The 18,161-nt window shown below is 38.5% G+C and overlaps 1 protein-coding gene across 1 annotated transcript in view; it reads right to left on the minus strand.

Moving 5' to 3' along the window:
• LOC120531223 (sterol 26-hydroxylase, mitochondrial-like) overlaps positions 1 to 10,653 on the minus strand; it is a 76,674-nt gene extending 66,021 nt beyond the window's left edge. The window contains exon 1 of the mRNA XM_039756445.1: positions 10,365 to 10,653. Within this exon, the coding sequence (XP_039612379.1) occupies positions 10,365 to 10,598 (234 nt within the window). The 5' untranslated portion in view covers positions 10,599 to 10,653. The remainder of the gene's footprint in view (positions 1 to 10,364) is intronic.
• Between the last annotated feature and the right edge of the window lie 7,508 nt (positions 10,654 to 18,161).

Raw genomic sequence — 18,161 nt, forward strand, 5'->3', positions numbered from 1 at the left:
CATTGTAGTTCCAGTAAGAACAGTATGCTGCTATGCTAACAACAAGCCATGGGTTACAAGTGACATCAAGGGCCTTTTGAACCAGAAGAAAAGGGCTTTTAAAGGTGGTGATAAGCATGAGCTCAAGTGCGTGCAGAAGGAACTCGAGTCCAGCTCAGGGCGGCGAAAGAGCAGTACAGGAGAAAGCTGGAGCAGAAGTTGCAGAACAACAGCATGAAGGAAGTGTGGGATGGGATGAAGATTATCACTGGCTGCAGCTCGAAGCGGGGTGCCGCCATCGAGACAGACGTGGAGAGAGCAAACCAAATGAACAACTTCTTTAATAGGTTTGATCACAGTAACCCACTCTCACCTCGGAGTACTGCATCCTCCAACCATCCTTCTGCTGATACCAGCATAGGTGAGACATCCCCACCCACAATTACAGCAGCCCAGGTGAGCAGAGAGCTGAAAAGACTTTGTGCCAGCAAAGCAGCGGGTCCAGATGGTGTATCGCCACGATTGCTGAAGGCCTGTGCGTTGGAACTGGGGAGTCCTCTACAGCGCATCTTCAACCTGAGCCTGGAACAGGGAGAGTCCCAAGGCTTTGGAAAACATCTTGTATCACTCCTGTCCCAAAGGTATCACGTCCTAGTGAGCTGAATGACTTCCGGCCTGTTGCTCTGACGTCACATCTGATGAAGACCATGGAGCGGCTGCTGCTTCACCACCTGAGGCCACAGGTCCGCCACGCCCTCGACCCTCTGCAGTTCGCATACCAGGAGAAGGTGGGAGCGGAGGATGCCATCATCTATATGCTTCATCGATCCCTCTCCCACCTGGACAGAGGCAGTGGTGCTGTAAGAATTATGTTTTGGACTTCTCTAGCGCCTTCAACACCATCCAACCTCTGCTCCTTAGGGATAAGCTGACTGAGATGGGAGTAGATTCACACCTTGTGGCATGGATTGTGGACTATCTTACAGACAGACCTCAATATGTGCGTCTTGGGAACTGCAGGTCTGACATTGTGTGCAGCAATACAGGGGCACCGCAGGGGACTGTACTTTCTCCGGTCCTGTTCAATCTATATACATCAGACTTCCAATATGACTCGAGTCCTGCCACGTGCAAAAGTTCGCTGATGACACTGCTATTGTGGGCTGCATCAGGAGTGGGCAGGAGGAGGAGTACAGAAAGTTAATCAAAGACTTTGTTAAATGGTGCGACTCAAACCACTTACACCTTAACACCAGCAAGACCAAGGAGCTGGTGGTGGATTTTAGGAGGCCTAGGCCCCTCATGGACCCTGTGATCATCAGAGGTGACTGTGTGCAGAGGGTGCAGACCTTTAAATATCTGGGAGTGCAGCTGGATGACAAATTGGACTGGACTGCCAATACTGATGCTCTATGTAAGAAAGGTCAGAGCAGACTATACTTTCTGAGAAGGTTGGCATCCTTCAACATCTGCAGTAAGATGCTGCAGATGTTCTACCAGACGGTTGTGGAGAGTGCCCTCTTCTACGCGGTGGTGTGCTGGGGTGGCAGCATAAAGATGAAAGACGCCTCACGCCTGGACAAACTTGTTAAGAAGGCAGGCTCCATTGTAGGATTAAAGTTGGACAGTTTAACATCTGTGGCAGAGCGACGGGCACTAAGCAAACTCCTGTCAATCATGAATAATCCACTGCATCCACTTAACAGTGTCATCTCCAGGCAGAGGAGTAGCTTCAGTGACAGACTAAAGAGATTGTTCCTCCCCCACACTATGCGACTCTTCAATTCCACCCGGGGGAGTAAATGCGAACATTCATTTTATTTTAATTTTTTTTTTCATTTTTATTACTATTTAATTTAATATTGTTTCTTTGTATCAGTATACTGTTGCTGGATTATGTGAATTTCCCCTTGGGATTAATAAAGTATCTATCTATCTATCTATCTATCTATCTATCTATCTATCTATCTATCTATCTAAAACGAGAGGAGTCAGTTACGTGAACTCATAAGATCAATTGTCAAAACCAGAGCACTAACCAGACTTCAAAGACAACAAGCAAACTAAAGTCTTAACCAAAGGTTTTCTAAAAAAGTTCTGGTTTTTGTTCATATTAAGTTATTACAGTAAGGTGTTTTAAATTTTGGATAGATCCTACTATGCTTGACCATCTTTTAATACCAAGGCTTCCATGGTGTTATTTTTCACCTCACAAGAACCGATTGGTAGGCTGCATGCCTAAATTGGCTGATTTTCACTAAAAAAAACTCAATCGGTGATTGGTAAATTGGCCGATCGCAAAAACTGGTCTTTTTAGCCCCTGATTTTCTAAGCTTTACGGTAATTAATTTTCCGTGCTCCTTTACATGAAATATTACGGTAGTTTAGCCAGCATGTGTTTTTTTGCTGCAGTGTAAACAAAGAGCAGTAAGTCAAAGTTAGCTTTACCAGAGAGCAAGAGGTGATTGGAATAATAACCTATATGTTAAAGAAAGTGGAGTAATAAACAGAGAAAAAGGAATCAGAGAAGCTGTAAGACTTTAATGAATTCAGACCTATTTATTTTAGATAGATAGATAGATAGATAGATAGATAGATAGATAGATAGATAGATAGATAGATAGATAGATAGATAGGACTTTATTTTGTGTTTTAATTAAAATTGACACCTTTTAAGTTTAGAGAGTGAGCTTATTTTAAGTGCAGCGACAAATTTAAAATTGCTGCTTATTAAACAACAGGTTTGTTTGCTTAACTGCAAAATGTGTCTTTTACTTATAAATATTTGATATATTTAACGGCTTTTTTTACAGATTTATACTTTGCTTATTATTTGTTGCTTTGTGTTATACAATATACATTTTGGTAAGAAATACGTACTACAGAATTAAAATGGTAATCCATATTTATATTTACACCTCCAGAATGATGAATATCTGTCTGATACACTGAAGAAAAAAAACACACTTGTATAGCATTTATATATTTTAACAGCAAAAAAGCTATAGTGCAATTAATGATTAAAAATGATTAAAACCTTTAAGTGCATGTATACTTACATTTAAGCAGTGTTTGTGTGAGAGTATACTGCATATCTATTTATATTATACATATACATATATATATATATATATACACCCACAGAAATACACATGTATATATATATATATATATACACATAATCCTCCGGTGGGTTGGCACCCTGCCCTGGATTGGTTCCTGCCTTGCGCCCAGTGTTGGCTGGGATTGACTCCAGCAGACCCCTGTGACCCTGTGTTTGGATTCAGCGGGTTGGAAAATGGATGGATGGATGGATATATACAGAAATGGAGAAAACTTTTTTAAGTTAAGTCAGAAAAAAAATAATAAATATGACAGCTTATATTTATGAATATATATTTTTGCACATATTTTACTAAAGTATTTTAAGGAAATTTTATTTATTTTAGTATTTTTATGATCACTGAACAATAAGCCTACAGAATTTCATTGTTAATAAAAAATTAACAGTTAACATCTGTGGTCTTAATTTAGGACATAAGGCTTCTATACATTTGGTCATGCCAGAGCTTAGGGTAAAAATTTTTTAAAAGGATAAAGAGGGAAAAAAACTCAACCAGCTGATCAAACAACATGAAATCAGTGATTGGATTTGCCCTTAAAAAACATGACGGAAACATCCCTATCAGGAACCATGTATTATCATAGCAAATACAAAAGACAAAATGGAGACATACATAATAGTCACATTAAATCTGAAGGCACAAAATAGTGACACAATGATAAAAAAAAAAACCTCAATATGAAAATGAGTAACATTGAAAATGCAAACTAGATTGAAGTCTGTCATGTTTCTAAAAGAAGGCAATAAAACTCCTCAGTTGCTGATTTGAAAACAAGCAGTGAAATCAAAGTGGCATAAAAATTTTCTTTCAAAATGGCAGGGCAATGACCAAGTTGCTCCTTTACAAGCTGAAGAAGTGGGAGGGCTGCTTTGAAGGCTTGGCCTTTCTAAGGTATCTTGAAGGGAAACCAGCGGCTGCTTCTAATGTGATGTTTCTGTATGCAAAGTAGGTCTGTCCCAGCCCCCAAAGTGATTCTTGACTTGGCCAGGAAGTACTCCTGGGACGTGAATGAAAGCCTCTTCATAGGCACTGAGCCATTGTCTTCATAGTCAGGCAGTGAGTTGGAACAAGGGCTCAGTGGAAGAAAGAACAGAGGCCAGGATCATTGGCATTTTGTCCACTTTGGGAAAGGGCATCCCCATTAGTTTTTACCAGAAAAAATAAGAATCATAAACTTACTTGAAAGTGAATACTTATGTTTAATAAAATAAATACATTTTGGTTTTTTTAATTAATATGTAATGATGTGTTTTTCTAAAATTTGATTGTTTTTCAAAAAGAAATGATAAATTCTGAATGAGTCAGAATCTGTACAAAGTTATCTGTCTGTGCAGTAGAGCATTTTCTAACAGTATCCTGAAGAGATGCTTTCCATGCCTCCTATTTTACTGTAATGCACTTTTATTAGCCTGTCAGCAGTGCAGAAATGTATCAGGTTAGGGCAGTGAAAACATTGTGTCTGTAGGAGGACAAGCCTTTTATTACAAAAACGTTGTGGCAGAGTTTACCAACAGTACTTTCAGTTCCTAGCAGCCGGCAGGAGTACACGGGGTCAATGGGAGGAAGCTGTTGACACGCAGCTAATTAGTATTTAGTAAGAAGAAAGGATTATCATGGAGGAACAGCAGTCTTTCACACACAAAGTCTAGGTGTGCATTTGCTAAGAAAAGTGAACGCGTTGATTGATGGTCATAAGTGCAAAGTACAATATCTTTTGCTTTTGGAGTGCATATCCATGTATGATATGATTTGTCTACTTAAGATATTCAGAACCTAAGTAGCACGAGCAGCAAAGAGACCTCATGATTATGAGTATTCCACAAACTATTTTGAATTCTATAATTGAAGTAATCTGCGGTGGGCTGGCGCCCTGCCCGGGGTTTGTTTCCTGCCTTGCGCCCTGTGTTGGCTGGGATTGGCTCCAGCAGACCCCCGAGACCCTGTAGTTAGGATATAGCAGGTTGGATAATGGATGGATGGAATTTAAGCTATAATATAGAAAATCATCACTTACACATTATATTACCAGTATGACTGAATACACCACCACACTACACGGATGGCCAGGACTTCAAAAAAGAGAGGTAGAGAGAGAGACAGCTGGGAAATGACAGAGGGGAGAGATTTGTAATACTCTGAGATGGACAAGTGCATGAGACAGACAGACATGGACTGACACTTGTAAATGAAGACCTAGAGAGTTAACAAGTTTGTTATTTTTGGCATTTCTCTTTGCTCTTACCTCTCTTTTTTTTGCTAATAAACTCATCATTGTTTTATGTTGGTGTCATTCTTGGCGGTAATGTCACCATGGGAAAAATCAACAAAACAGCTCCAGAATTGAGCTCGTAAAACATTCAGCTATTGTTATGTGCAATTACTGTAACTAAAAGATTTGTATGTTTAAACTGAATGTGCTGTCTTAATTTTTTTTTATTTTCCTGTCACCTTCAGATCTTAACATGTGAGTGTGTATTTCTTGATGGCACATGCCTACCAGACAAGCCCATAGGAGTGGGAGTGTGCGGAGTGCAGCGCCTTAACACTGACTGTAATTTTGTTGGAATTTCTACTACATCTACCTCTATTTATGCTTCCCTTCATGTTTGTCACTTCCCTCTGACCCTTATCTTTTTGTTCTTTACATCTTTTTTATTTTATTTTATTATTGTGTAAGGTTGAAATCCCTAATTTAGTGCAGTAATCACCCATGCGCTATTTCAAAATGCTTGTGGCCACAGTCTCTTTGCCGTGGCATTACTTCTATGTAACTGTGTCCTATTGTGCTGTTGTTGTTTTCTTACATTTGCACATCTTACTGTCCTTTTGACCATTTCTGCTTTATCCATGATTTTGATCTTTAATCTTGTTTTTTTAAATATGTAACTTTTTTTAAATATTAATTCTTGGTTATTTTGGTTATTAACAACTACATTTATTTATTTAAAATGTTTGCTAATTGAACTTTTGAATACCATTTATTTTCTCCTTCACATGTGCCTATTTAGAGCCACAAGATTAAAATGTGGAAGTGCAGCCCTGTACAGCACATTTGGCTGCGCAAACTAGGTTAGAATGTAGATCTGGGCAACCTAGACTAGAAGTCAAAGTGACAAAGTCAGGCAAAAAAAAAAAAATCATAAAAGATTAAACACTAAGTATTCTTTTAAAAAATAGGAAGAATCAAGACTAGAGGTTAGTACCATCTTTTATACTGAATTAATAATGTTTGCTATTAGTTAAGTGGTAAACATTAGGATAATATAAAGGAATAAACGTAAATCTGCTAATTATCCAGATAACTTTATATATCCTGCAGTTGTCAAACTATTTATTTTGAATAGTATCTGTAGATACAGATACTCCACATCTCACACTTTATTGATTTTGTCCCGTTCTGTGCTGGCTAAAAACAAGTCTACATTGAGCTATTAGTGTCTATTCATGCACTGTTATACTAATAATTAACTAAAGTACTTATGAATACTGTAACTTGGGATATAGCAGCCTAAATTTCTGTGGTTCATATTAACAAGAATTTATTCCTTCCAGATCTAATGCTGCCTGCACTCAATCCATTAATTCCTTAAGTCCTCACTAGGCAGATTTAACTTTTACTGAACTGATTTAGTGACACTAACAACTAATACACAGATAAATTCCTTAAAGCTGATGAAATTATTTCTATAATAAAGAGGCACTATTCCAGAAGAAATGCTTTATGTAATCAAAGGCAGGACATCAGTTTACCACCATTACAGCACCAACCAGCCCTCCAAGTCCTTAAAGGCTCTGAGAGCATATTGCTACTATGCAACAGAGCATCATCACTCAAGATACAATGAATTATAACCATTTCTTCTTTTTATTGCTGTGTTACATTAACTATAACTTAACTGTTTCCAACATTAACCATACTAACATATAAGGCTTAAGTCTGTCTAGTAACATGCTTATCTCTCTATTATAAAAAAAAATTTTGGAAGGCTGGAAGGAGACGAGACATGATTTTCTCAGAGAGATACTTTCATGTCCCGCGAGACGAGTCTTCGTGCCAAGAGATTTAACCACACCCAGGGCAAGAAATAAAAGACAAAGAGTAGATGACACAGTAGAACCTCGTAAAGAATTCAAAAACGTTGGCACGGTACATATGGAGAGCATGTTAGAGATAATGAACATATGCAAATTTGAAAGTCTCAAAAAAGAGACGGTAAAGATCGCATTAGCGCAAACAAAAAGGAAATTATTACAGAACAGCGAAAAGAGATTGAATATATTGTTCGGATTTAAACTTTAAGTCGGAGACTTGTAGATTGTCTAATTCGTGTTGCCATGAGTGTTTCTTCCCAATAAAGAGGTGTATCCACGAGAATTAAAAGATTTGTTGTTTGGTGAAAGTGAAATCCCACGAAAGAAATCATTTCTCATTTGTGTGAATGCTATTGTCAGACACATTTCTTGTAGAGAGAAAGAAATGCTATTCACTCACGGGCAGTTATACGTTGCATTGTCACGATGTAATTACAAACACAGAATCAAAATTCAACGCGATACTGATGAAAAGGTAAAAGCAAAAAGATATCAAATATAAGGACATAGGTGATATGACAGAAGTGTACCGTGCAAGATGCAGATCACGCGGCACGGCAGCAGCAGCAAGCCAGCAGCTGATCGAGCAAAGAGGAGGTAAAAATAAAACTGTATTTGTTTCCCATTGTATCACTGTTTAACAGGGATTTCAGAAGAGCGACTGTGGGGTGTGTTCAGCCCCCCCTCTTCACAACGCGTGCGGCAGAGACGTGGCAGGCCAGGCTTTGGGGTTGGCAAAGCGAAGCAAACAGGTGGGCAAAGCCCCCTAGTTTAAAATTAATAAAATCTACCTTTTACTTATAATAACTTATCACTAAAGTACACAATTTGCTTGTAGTAAAACAATATCTTTGTGCTGACTTATTTGTTTTCTGCTAATAAAAGCACACACTGTGCAATCATTCGTTTTCATACACTGTAAAAAAAAATCCAGCCAAAATTGATTAAATTAACTGTATATTTTCACAGCAGAAAATGGTAATACAATAAATGGTTAAAATAATGATATTAAACAGGTAAATATATGCAAATTAGCGCAGTGGTAGCACTGCTGCCTCGCAGTAAGGAGACCTGGGTTCGCTTCCCGGGTCCTCCCTGCGTGGAGTTTGCATGTTCTCCCTGTGTCTGCGTGGATGTCCTCCGGGTGCTCCGGTTTCCTCCCACAGTCCAAAGACATGCAGGTTAGGTGCACTGGCGATCCTAAATTGTCCTTAGTGTGTGGGCTGGCGCACTGCCCGGGTTTTGTTTCCTGCCTTGTACCGTGCGTTGGCTGGGATTGGCTCCAGCAGACCCTGTGTTAGGATATAGCGGGTTGGAGAATGACTGACTGACTGACTATTTTATAAGGTGACGTGGTTAATCTTTTATGCATGTAAAATAACTGTGTTATGTAGGTATATTATAAGTTAAAAATGACATCACTGATTTGTTTCGATCTTATGTTTGTAAAAATTGATTTATTTGTATGGAATGTTGTGTGATTTTAATAAAATCAGTAAAATAAAAAAATGACATCACTGAGCAATTTAGCTTGAGATGGTTTGATTTAACATAATGAAACAGTTTGATTTAATATTAAATATGGCAAAATTATAATGGATGACTGCATTACGTTTTCTGAGATAAACCGTACACTGGTCTATGATCCTGGCAGTTTTTGACAGTTAAATGACTGGCAGCTCAGCAGCCAGCCAGCCGACTGCATAGACTTATTGGGATGAGTTCCCTGTGAACCCTTCCTGGATAAGTGGGTTAAGAAAATGGATGGATAGGTGGATGAAAGAATGGATGGATGAATAAGTTGCATGGGTTTATGTTCAGGACAATTTCCATGCAGCAAAATTCTGATTTCCTCTCACAGTCCAAAGATGTGTTTTCAGGTTGATTGCTAACACTTTTAAGGTCATAAAATCTGTGAAATAAAACTTGGTGCTGGTTTATAGAATTTATGAGTAGTGACCCAGCAATGGAGAGAAGGCATGTTGCAGATGGCCTTCTGGAGAAATCCAAAGGTACATATTTCCAAGTTCTCCTAATGCTGGACTGCTGCCTGTTTCTTAAACAATGTGAAAACTATCTGAAAAGGTATATCTATATCTATCTATTTTTAAAAGTCTATTGGTGCGTTTATCATTAGAGTAATACAGGTAGTAACAATTGCGGTGGGTTGGCACCCTGCCCGGGATTGGTTCCTGCCTTGTGCCCTGTGTTGGCTGGGATTGGCTCCAGCAGACCCCCGTGACCCTGTGTTCGTATTCAGCAGGTTGGAAAATGGATGGATGCATGGATGGAGGTAGTAACAAAATACTGTAATCGTCACAGGTTGAAGTAGTAGTATGTGTGATGAGAAAAGACAATATGTGGGCAAATGAGTGATGGGAATGGAAGTACAGGGAAAGAGAAAGCAAAGGCGGCCAAAGTAAAGTCTGAAGGAGAAAGTAAAAGGAGATGTAAAGTTAAGGGGTCTGAGTGAGGAGATGATGTAGGACATATCAAAGTGGGAAAAGAAGAAGAACATTGTAATCCACATAATAACTGCTATTGCTTTAAAACCAACCATTGGTTATTTTTTGTCTATTCGTTTTTCTAGCCTTTTTTCCGATTAAGAATTTATTACTACATAAACCGTGTTTATTGTTTTGCTGGTTACAACGTTTATTCCAAAGTACAAACGAAATGTTTGCATCGTAATACACATGCATTTTAAATGATCACCCTTATTAATTTTTCTCTGAAATATTCATTTAAATATTTACTCTTGATAATGTTCGTGTATGACTGACTCCACGGCAACGATTGGTTTCTGATTTGTGTCAGATCTTTTCGGGTAGCTTTGCGACCCTAGCTCGGGGTGAATGTGCTCTCACGTTAAATTGCACCGCCCCAAACAAAGCGTTGGTTACGTAAAGCTGAATTATACGCGTTCTTATGTAATTATATCGATTTCCTTATTCGAAATATAAGGAGAAAACCTGAAGCTATTACTTTTAGCTGCGATCGACTTGCTGTCTTTGAACTTGACTCACACTTCGGCAGTACTCGTTCTTTCCCGGATACACAGATTTTCTTTCGCCTTCTAAATACAATTTACTATTAAAAAAAAAGTTAATAGCCCGCACTTTGTTACATCCATCATCTTACATTAGATACGTGGGTATAAAGTGTCACCTGTAATTCGTGCATTTTCCGGAAGTATCCTTGCAGAAAAACCCTTGCCAAAGACTGCAGGATACTCGATCCAGGGATCCGACTTGGGGGCTCCGCTTCTTTTAGCGTTGCTTCTGTCACAGAATTTGAGTGCGCGGTATTTGCGCTGACGCGGCTGAACTCTCTGGGCTTCAGCAGACATCCGTGTATTCTTTTGAGAAGTGCCGGACCGCTGCGGAGCGAAAGCGCAGCCATACTTAAAAATTTGGAACAAGGGGAAAACGTCGATATACTGATAGCGGTCCGGCTGTTCAACAGCTAGTGGGAGGAACCGCGGCAAGCTGTGGCCAATACGCAACCCTATCAGCTCGCCTACTGTACAGGATCTCAGTACCATTAACCCTGTCAGGCAAGCGTAAAGCTGATTACGACCAGTGTGTGCAAATCGCACATTACCACAGGGGTTAGGTGATTTGTGGTCATTTTTATCTTTCGCACACCTGCATCTTTACCTTTTTACATAGCGTGCTATCATTTATATTCAAAGCAATAGGATTGTCAGAACGAGGAAAAATAAGCTGTGGAAAACGATGGTGTAGAGCAAGGAAATATTTCAGAAACGGCACAGAGAGATCCGATTCCGATGACTGTGTGGAGTGTGAATTTTCTCCAGTTTCACGAGTTTTTCAGTTTCCCACCAATACTCTAACGGCTAGTATTGTTGTCTAAACCAGGGGGTTCTTAAGCTTTTAAATCTGATGGCCTAAATTAGAAATTCGTTACCCAAGAACAGGATTATCATAGTGACAAAGAAGTCATAAATAGACCAATAAAAATGGCCATCTAATATAAAAAATTTTCCTTTCAAGCATATTGTCTCACATGAATATTACTAAAAGTGTAAAGACAGACTGCAGTATTGTTAAAACAATACTATACAGTGGTGTGAAAAACTATTTGCACCCTTCCTGATTTCTTATTCTTTTTCATGTTTGTCACACAAAATGTTTCTGATCATCAAACACATTTAACCATTAGTCAAATATAACACAAGTAAACACAAAATGCAGTTTTTAAATGATGGTTTTATTATTTAGGGAGAAAAAAAATCCAAACCTACATGGCCCTGTGTGAAAAAGTAATTGCCCCCTTGTTCAAAAATAACCTGTAATAACTGTGGTGTATCACACCTGAGTTCAATTTCCGTAGCCACCCCCAGGCCTGATTACTGCCACACCTGTTTCAATCAAGAAATCACTTAAATAGGAGCTGCCTGACACAGAGAAGTAGACCAAAAGCACCTCAAAAGCTAGACATCATGCCAAGATCCAAAGAAATTCAGGAACAAATGAGAACAGAAGTAATTGAGATCTATCAGTCTGGTAAAGGTTATAAAGCCATTTCTAAAGCTTTGGGACTCCAGCGAACCACAGTGAGAGCCATTATCCACAAATGGTAAAAACATGGAACAGTGGTGAACCTTCCCAGGAGTGGCCGGCCGACCAAAATTACCCCAAGAGCGCAGAGACGACTCATCCGAGAGGTCACAAAAGACCCCAGGACAACGTCTAAAGAACTTCAGGCCTCACTTGCCTCAATTAAGGTCAGTGTTCACGACTCCACCATAAGAAAGAGACTGGGCAAAAACGGCCTGCATGGCAGATTTCCAAGACGAAACCACTGTTAAGCAAAAGAACATTAGGGCTTGTCTCAATTTTGCTAAGAAACATCTCAATGATTGCCAAGACTTTTGGGAAAATACCTTGTGGACTGATGAGACAAAAGTTGAACTTTTGGGAAGGCAAATGTCCCATTACATCTGGCGTAAAAGGAACACAGCATTTCAGAAAAAGAACATCATACCAACAGTAAAATATGGTGGTGGTAGTGTGATGGTCTGGGGTTGTTTTGCTGCTTCAGGACCTAGAAGGATTGCTGTGATAGATGGAACCATGAATTCTACTGTCTACCAAAAAATCCTGAAGGAGAATGTCCGGCCATCTGTTCGTCAACTCAAGCTGAAGCGATCTTGGGTGCTGCAAAAGGACAATGACCCAAAACACACCAGCAAATCCACCTCTGAATGGCTGAAGAAGAACAAAATGAAGACTTTGGAGTGGCCTAGTCAAAGTCCTGACCTGAATCCAATTGAGATGCTATGGCATGACCTTAAAAAGGCGGCTCATGCTAGAAAACCCTCAAATAAAGCTGAATTACAACAATTCTGCAAAGATGAGTGAGCCAAAAGTCCTCCAGAGCGCTGTAAAAGACTCATTGCAAGTTATCGCAAACGCTTGATTGCAGTTATTGTTGCGAAGGAGGCTCAACCAGTTATTAGGTTCACGGGGCAATTACTTTTCACACAGGGCCATGTAGGTTTGGATTTTTTTTCTCCCTAAATAATAAAAACCATCATTTAAAAACTGCATTTTGTGTATACTTGTGTTATATTTGACTAATGGTTAAATGTGTTTGATGATCAGAAACATTTTGTGTGATAAACATGCAAAAGAATAAGAAATCAGGAAGGGGGCAAATAGTTTGTCACACCACTGTATGTATCCATATTCCAGATTTGTTTATTCACTAGGCTCACCCGCCTTTTAAGTTGACCACTTCTTAAGGCAATTCAATATGTCAGTTTGATATTTTATACAAACTCATTAATTTGGTTATATTGCATTTGAGCAGTATTAGTTTAATACTCGTAGTTTCTGTTATTTTTGTGATGAAATTTAAACTTTTTTTCTATATTGAGGTCGTCCTTTTGAACCCCCCTGATATTTGTACTCCATCAACATTAATTATTTCCAGAGACATAATTTTGTCTATTTTTTCAGTGTATCGCGCACAAAAGCAAGGGAACGATGGGAGCACCAGAACTCTGCTCACATCATGTCGCTTCGCACCGCAAGCTGCAAGTAGTAAGTCTGTGATAAGCGAATACAGCTATGCTTTCCACTCACGGGACGGAAGGACAATCCCGACCGCTTTTATATAGTAAGAAAGAAGAAGAAGATATCGCACAGTCTGGAGTAGAAAATCATCTTTTACCTGGAAAAACGAAACTACAAATCACATCGTGCATTGCAAAATGGACGGGGCTTGTGTGAAACTCCATGCTACCCGCACAGTTTGGAGCATAAAATCATCTTTTACCTGGAAAAACGAAACTACATTTGCATTGCAAAATGGACGGGGCGTGTGTGAAACTCCGCGCCTGCGTAGCACTCACGGGACGGAAGGACAATCCCGACCGCTTTTATATAGAAGGATAGCAGGGTCATGGAGCAGCATAAACAGATTACAGGAATTACAGGGTGCAAGGCAGAAACAATCCCTGGACCCAATGCTGTCTCATCACAGGAACAGAAACAAATACTAACACCCGTGGGACAATTCAGCACGTGCAATCCACCTAACCTGCCTGTCTTTGGACTGTGGGAAGAAACTGGAGCAGCCAGAAACCCACATTTGCATCGGGAGAACATGCACACTCCACACAGAGAGAGCACTTGGGACATAAAGTTAAAACGACTAATATCATTCAAAGCAGGAACAGAATTCTTTCATTGCTAGTGCAAATGCTTAGTTTTAACTTAGTAAAGCTGAGAGAAAAAATTTGTTGCAATGTGATGTGAGAATATGATGATTTTTGAAAGCATGATGCGAAAGGTCACTTTGTCATTTGAATCATTTAGGAATAAAGTCATTTTAAAAAGTCATTAATGTAGCTTATTTCCTGCATTTCGCCTATTTAATAATGTTTCTGAAATGAGCACCACCATTAACAATACATTTTTTAAATAGTTTAAATGCTTTGCTTTCAATTTAACAGTTCAATTAACTGAAAACAAGCTAAATAATTCCTAAAAATGATATACACTATGTTTAATTTATTTTGTTGATAGGATGTTTTTAAGAGAGAGCAAGCATGAGAAATAGAGTGAACTAACAGCAGAAAACATGTAAAATTTCAAACTGCTTCATACTGCAGTAACAACGCAACAAGAAGTTGAGTATGACAGCAAATGTATAACACATAAAATAGCCAAGGACAAAACAAAACACTTCAGAGTGGAGCCAGTGACATGGTCACTAAACAGAGGGCTTATGCTTGTGTAACAGATTAACACCAATGAGGCCAAGCTAAACAACAAAATGTCCAGACTGACACCTGGAATGAAGAAGGGAAACACATTAAAGCTCTGTCACATTGCTTTCATTCACATGCTTTATTTATATAGTCTCTTTAATCAGAACTACAGAAATTGCAATTGACATCCCCAGCCGCTCAGACCAATTAGTCTGTGATTCGTCTTAAGATGTTGGTGTGAATTCATGTGTGTGAGAGAGCTGACAACCAATGAGCGCTCAAATGGAAGTACAATACATATGCAGCTATGAGAAATAAGAAACACAGGTGTTTTGGACCTTGCAAACACAAGTGAGCTTCTCTTTAATGTTTTGTATTTTATGTACCACAACAGAATGGAAAAATAGAAAAAAAAAGTCAGAGACAATGTTGAACTCGCCATACATACCTTGAAAGCGTTTGTACAGCTCTGGCTCTGTCAGGCAGCACATTATTGCTTTACAATATTGTAAAAATGTGAAGCTGTGATGGAAAGTCAAGAAGTCATCTAATTTGTCATCTCCCATGCTAACTAGTTCTGCTTTCTGACATCCCAGGCCATGATATCAACAGCTGCAGTTATCAAGTCTGACATTTCCTCTAACTAGAAGAAATATAATGTGTCACTGGCTTTAGTAGAATGTTTAACCTCCTTGGCATTAAACTTGAGCATGTCTTGGGCTCAGAATGCTATGTAAAAATGATTAACCCTGAGTCCTTCTCAAGTTAAGCCATTTTGATGAGATATACAGAGTGTTAAGTCTGAAAAATGTTTGGGATGGTATCCTGCTGCCTCTTGTGGATGAAATAACATCATACTGCAAAAAAACAATGCATTTTTCACTATTCATCAAAATTTATGAGTGATGTAGAGCCTTCAACCAAATCATAATACTGGTATGTAAGGCTGTAAGGAAGGTTATAGAACAAACTAAAACTAAACCATTAGGTTAATCAAGCAATAGGGATGAGAATATGAATTGGTCAACACACATTGACACAGACAGTTAAACTGATGCATATGGCACTGTACGACTGAACTGCCATGATATGAATGGCAAATTTGGTTGTATGAATGTTCACTGTGGTTCAAGTAAGTGAGTGGTCAAAAGATTGTGATCAAGTGGAGGGGCAAAAAGATGTTAGCCCCATAAGGGGCAGGTAGGATCTTGCGCTGGAAACATTTTGGACAATTTTAAGTGAGATAGACTGTTCATTTCTAAGCCAATCCAAGGATGGACCACACCCAAGTTTTGGCAGCACCTTCTAAATGAATAACTAAAGGAAGTTAACATTTTGTAAATACCAAATATGCTATAGGTGAACACAGTCAAAGTGTTTCAACATGTACTGTAGTATATATACTGTATACAGACCACAATGCTTCTGTTAATTAATGTTTGCTATTCTAAAGTTACATAGTTACACAGCAATCAAAATGACAACAAAATATTGTAGCAGCTAGCAGACTAAAGCACTTGTCAAACACTTGAGGTCAGAGTTAGAGAGACAGCACTTAGAGACAACTATATACTGTGTGTTTTAATTGTTGGACTTGGATTATTATCTACAAAAGCAGAAATCTGCAATAGAATGAATTTGGGATCAGACTATGTGTTGTGGTAGTTAATATAAATTTACTGCAAAACTAATTTTGATATACTTTATTAATTCCTGAGGAAACATTGTAATTTTGCATGACCTTTGGTGATCAGAACTGTGGGTCAACCATTGTACAGTGCCCCTGGAGCAATTTTCAGGTTGAATGGATTTGTTCAAGGGCCCAACAGAGTATTTGAACCAGCAACCTTTCAGATACCAATGCAGATCATTAACCAAAGAGCCGCCACTCTGTCCAATACTAGCTGGATTGGATGCTTTGATGTTTTTCAGTTCAAGAGGAGATAGACAGTCTGGTGGAGGAGACTGTTAGAACCAGTTAGAGGAGGTTGATTACCCACCTAACTACAAGGATGGCTCTGTCTCCACCCCCCTATCCATCCATGAAAAGACCAAGAAGCTCATGTGTACTGGCTGACTTGCTTGGAGCTACATTTGCCCCTGCCACAAATAATGCTGCACCAAAAATCTGCACAGAATGCTGCTGCAGCTGAGATTAAGAGAAAAAATCCTTTGCCACTCCCAGAAAATCCTCTAAGTTGGTGGAAGGAACATGAACATGAGTATTCTCAGTTATCTAGAGGAGCAGAGCATTTCCTGTGCATTCCTGGCACACGCGTCTTTGCAGAGGGAGTTTTCTCAACCACAGGAAATATCATCACTGGGCATGGAGAAATGTCCTGAAAGCTGAGCAATTTGACCAGCTCATCTCTCTCAACAAAAACCTTGACATTAAAAAATAAGTGCTGACATACATACAGAATGCAATAATATGTGAAATCCAAGTTAAGGATCTGAGAATGTTCACTATCTGTATATACATTGCTTACATTTGTTTAACATTTTCTTTAGGAATCCTGCAAGCACTTGATTTTCATTGATATAGGCAGATGTAATTCCTTGGTTTAGATTGCAGAAAATAAAAACAGTGTTACATTGTTGGATATTACAGAGACTATGTATTTTCTTTTTTGACTATATGAAATTGAGAAATTAAAAACAGGTGTATGTACTACAACAGAACTTGAACCTTTTAAACAGAATTTAACATATATTCTGTCTGGAATTTTTTTGTATTTTCTTAATTTGTTTAGTTAAAGAATCTAGCAAGCACTTTAATTTTTTTACTGAAATAGACAAATGTTCATTCCTTTGTTCACATTGCAGTGCTATGAAATTTGGATGTTACAGGGACTATACATTTTCTTTTGTTAACTACCGTGAACCTTTAAAGCAATATCTAAAAGTACAAGCACTTTGATTTTTTTTACTGATATACGTACATTTTAATTAATTTGTTCAGATATAATGAAGTTATAGAGACGGTGATAAATGTTGCAGATCCCACTGGTCTGATTACATAAAAAAAGTAATTTTTTACTCATATTTTATGTATTTGGTGGTATGTTCTTTATACTATGACAGCTTTCCTAAAATTAGATTTAAAAAAATTGCAATATATCGCCTTGCTTACAGTATTGCAATATATCACAATATATTGAATTGTAACCCCTGTATTATGATACATATCGTATTGTACAATTCTTGCCATTACACAGCCCTAGTTTAGTGATCTGCTTGATCTGTGTGTTAAACAATAAATATGCCAGGCTGTCAGTGTGTCTGCCTGTGTCCTCCACTGCACTCCTTACCACATATGTTAATCATTAAGCTTCAGCTGCCTTGTGTTACTGAGGTCTTAAACTGATAACAGTTTTAACTTTCTGCTTCCTCAAAGTGCCTTTCTCTCTGCCTTTTCTACTTTAAATATTTTGTTTACTAGCCCAGGGGTCCTCAATCCCAGTCCTGGAGAGCCGCAGTGGCTGCAGGTTTTTTTTCTGACCTGGTTGCTTAATTAGAAAGCAATTCTTGCCAATAAAGCACTAACAAGCTATGAAATTAAATTAACTCTGCTATGTCAGGTCATTCTCATATCCTAGATTTTCTTTCCCTTTCTATCATGCAAATGATTTGAAGGCTAAAATGGACGAGTAATTCTCAGTCCTTCACTTTTTTCTCTTCATTTTTCTTCCAAGTATTTAATTAAACCCAATAGTGCAGAT

The sequence above is a fragment of the Polypterus senegalus genome, chromosome 6 (genome assembly GCF_016835505.1).
Source record: "Polypterus senegalus isolate Bchr_013 chromosome 6, ASM1683550v1, whole genome shotgun sequence".
NCBI classification, from domain to species: Eukaryota; Metazoa; Chordata; class Cladistia; order Polypteriformes; family Polypteridae; genus Polypterus; species Polypterus senegalus.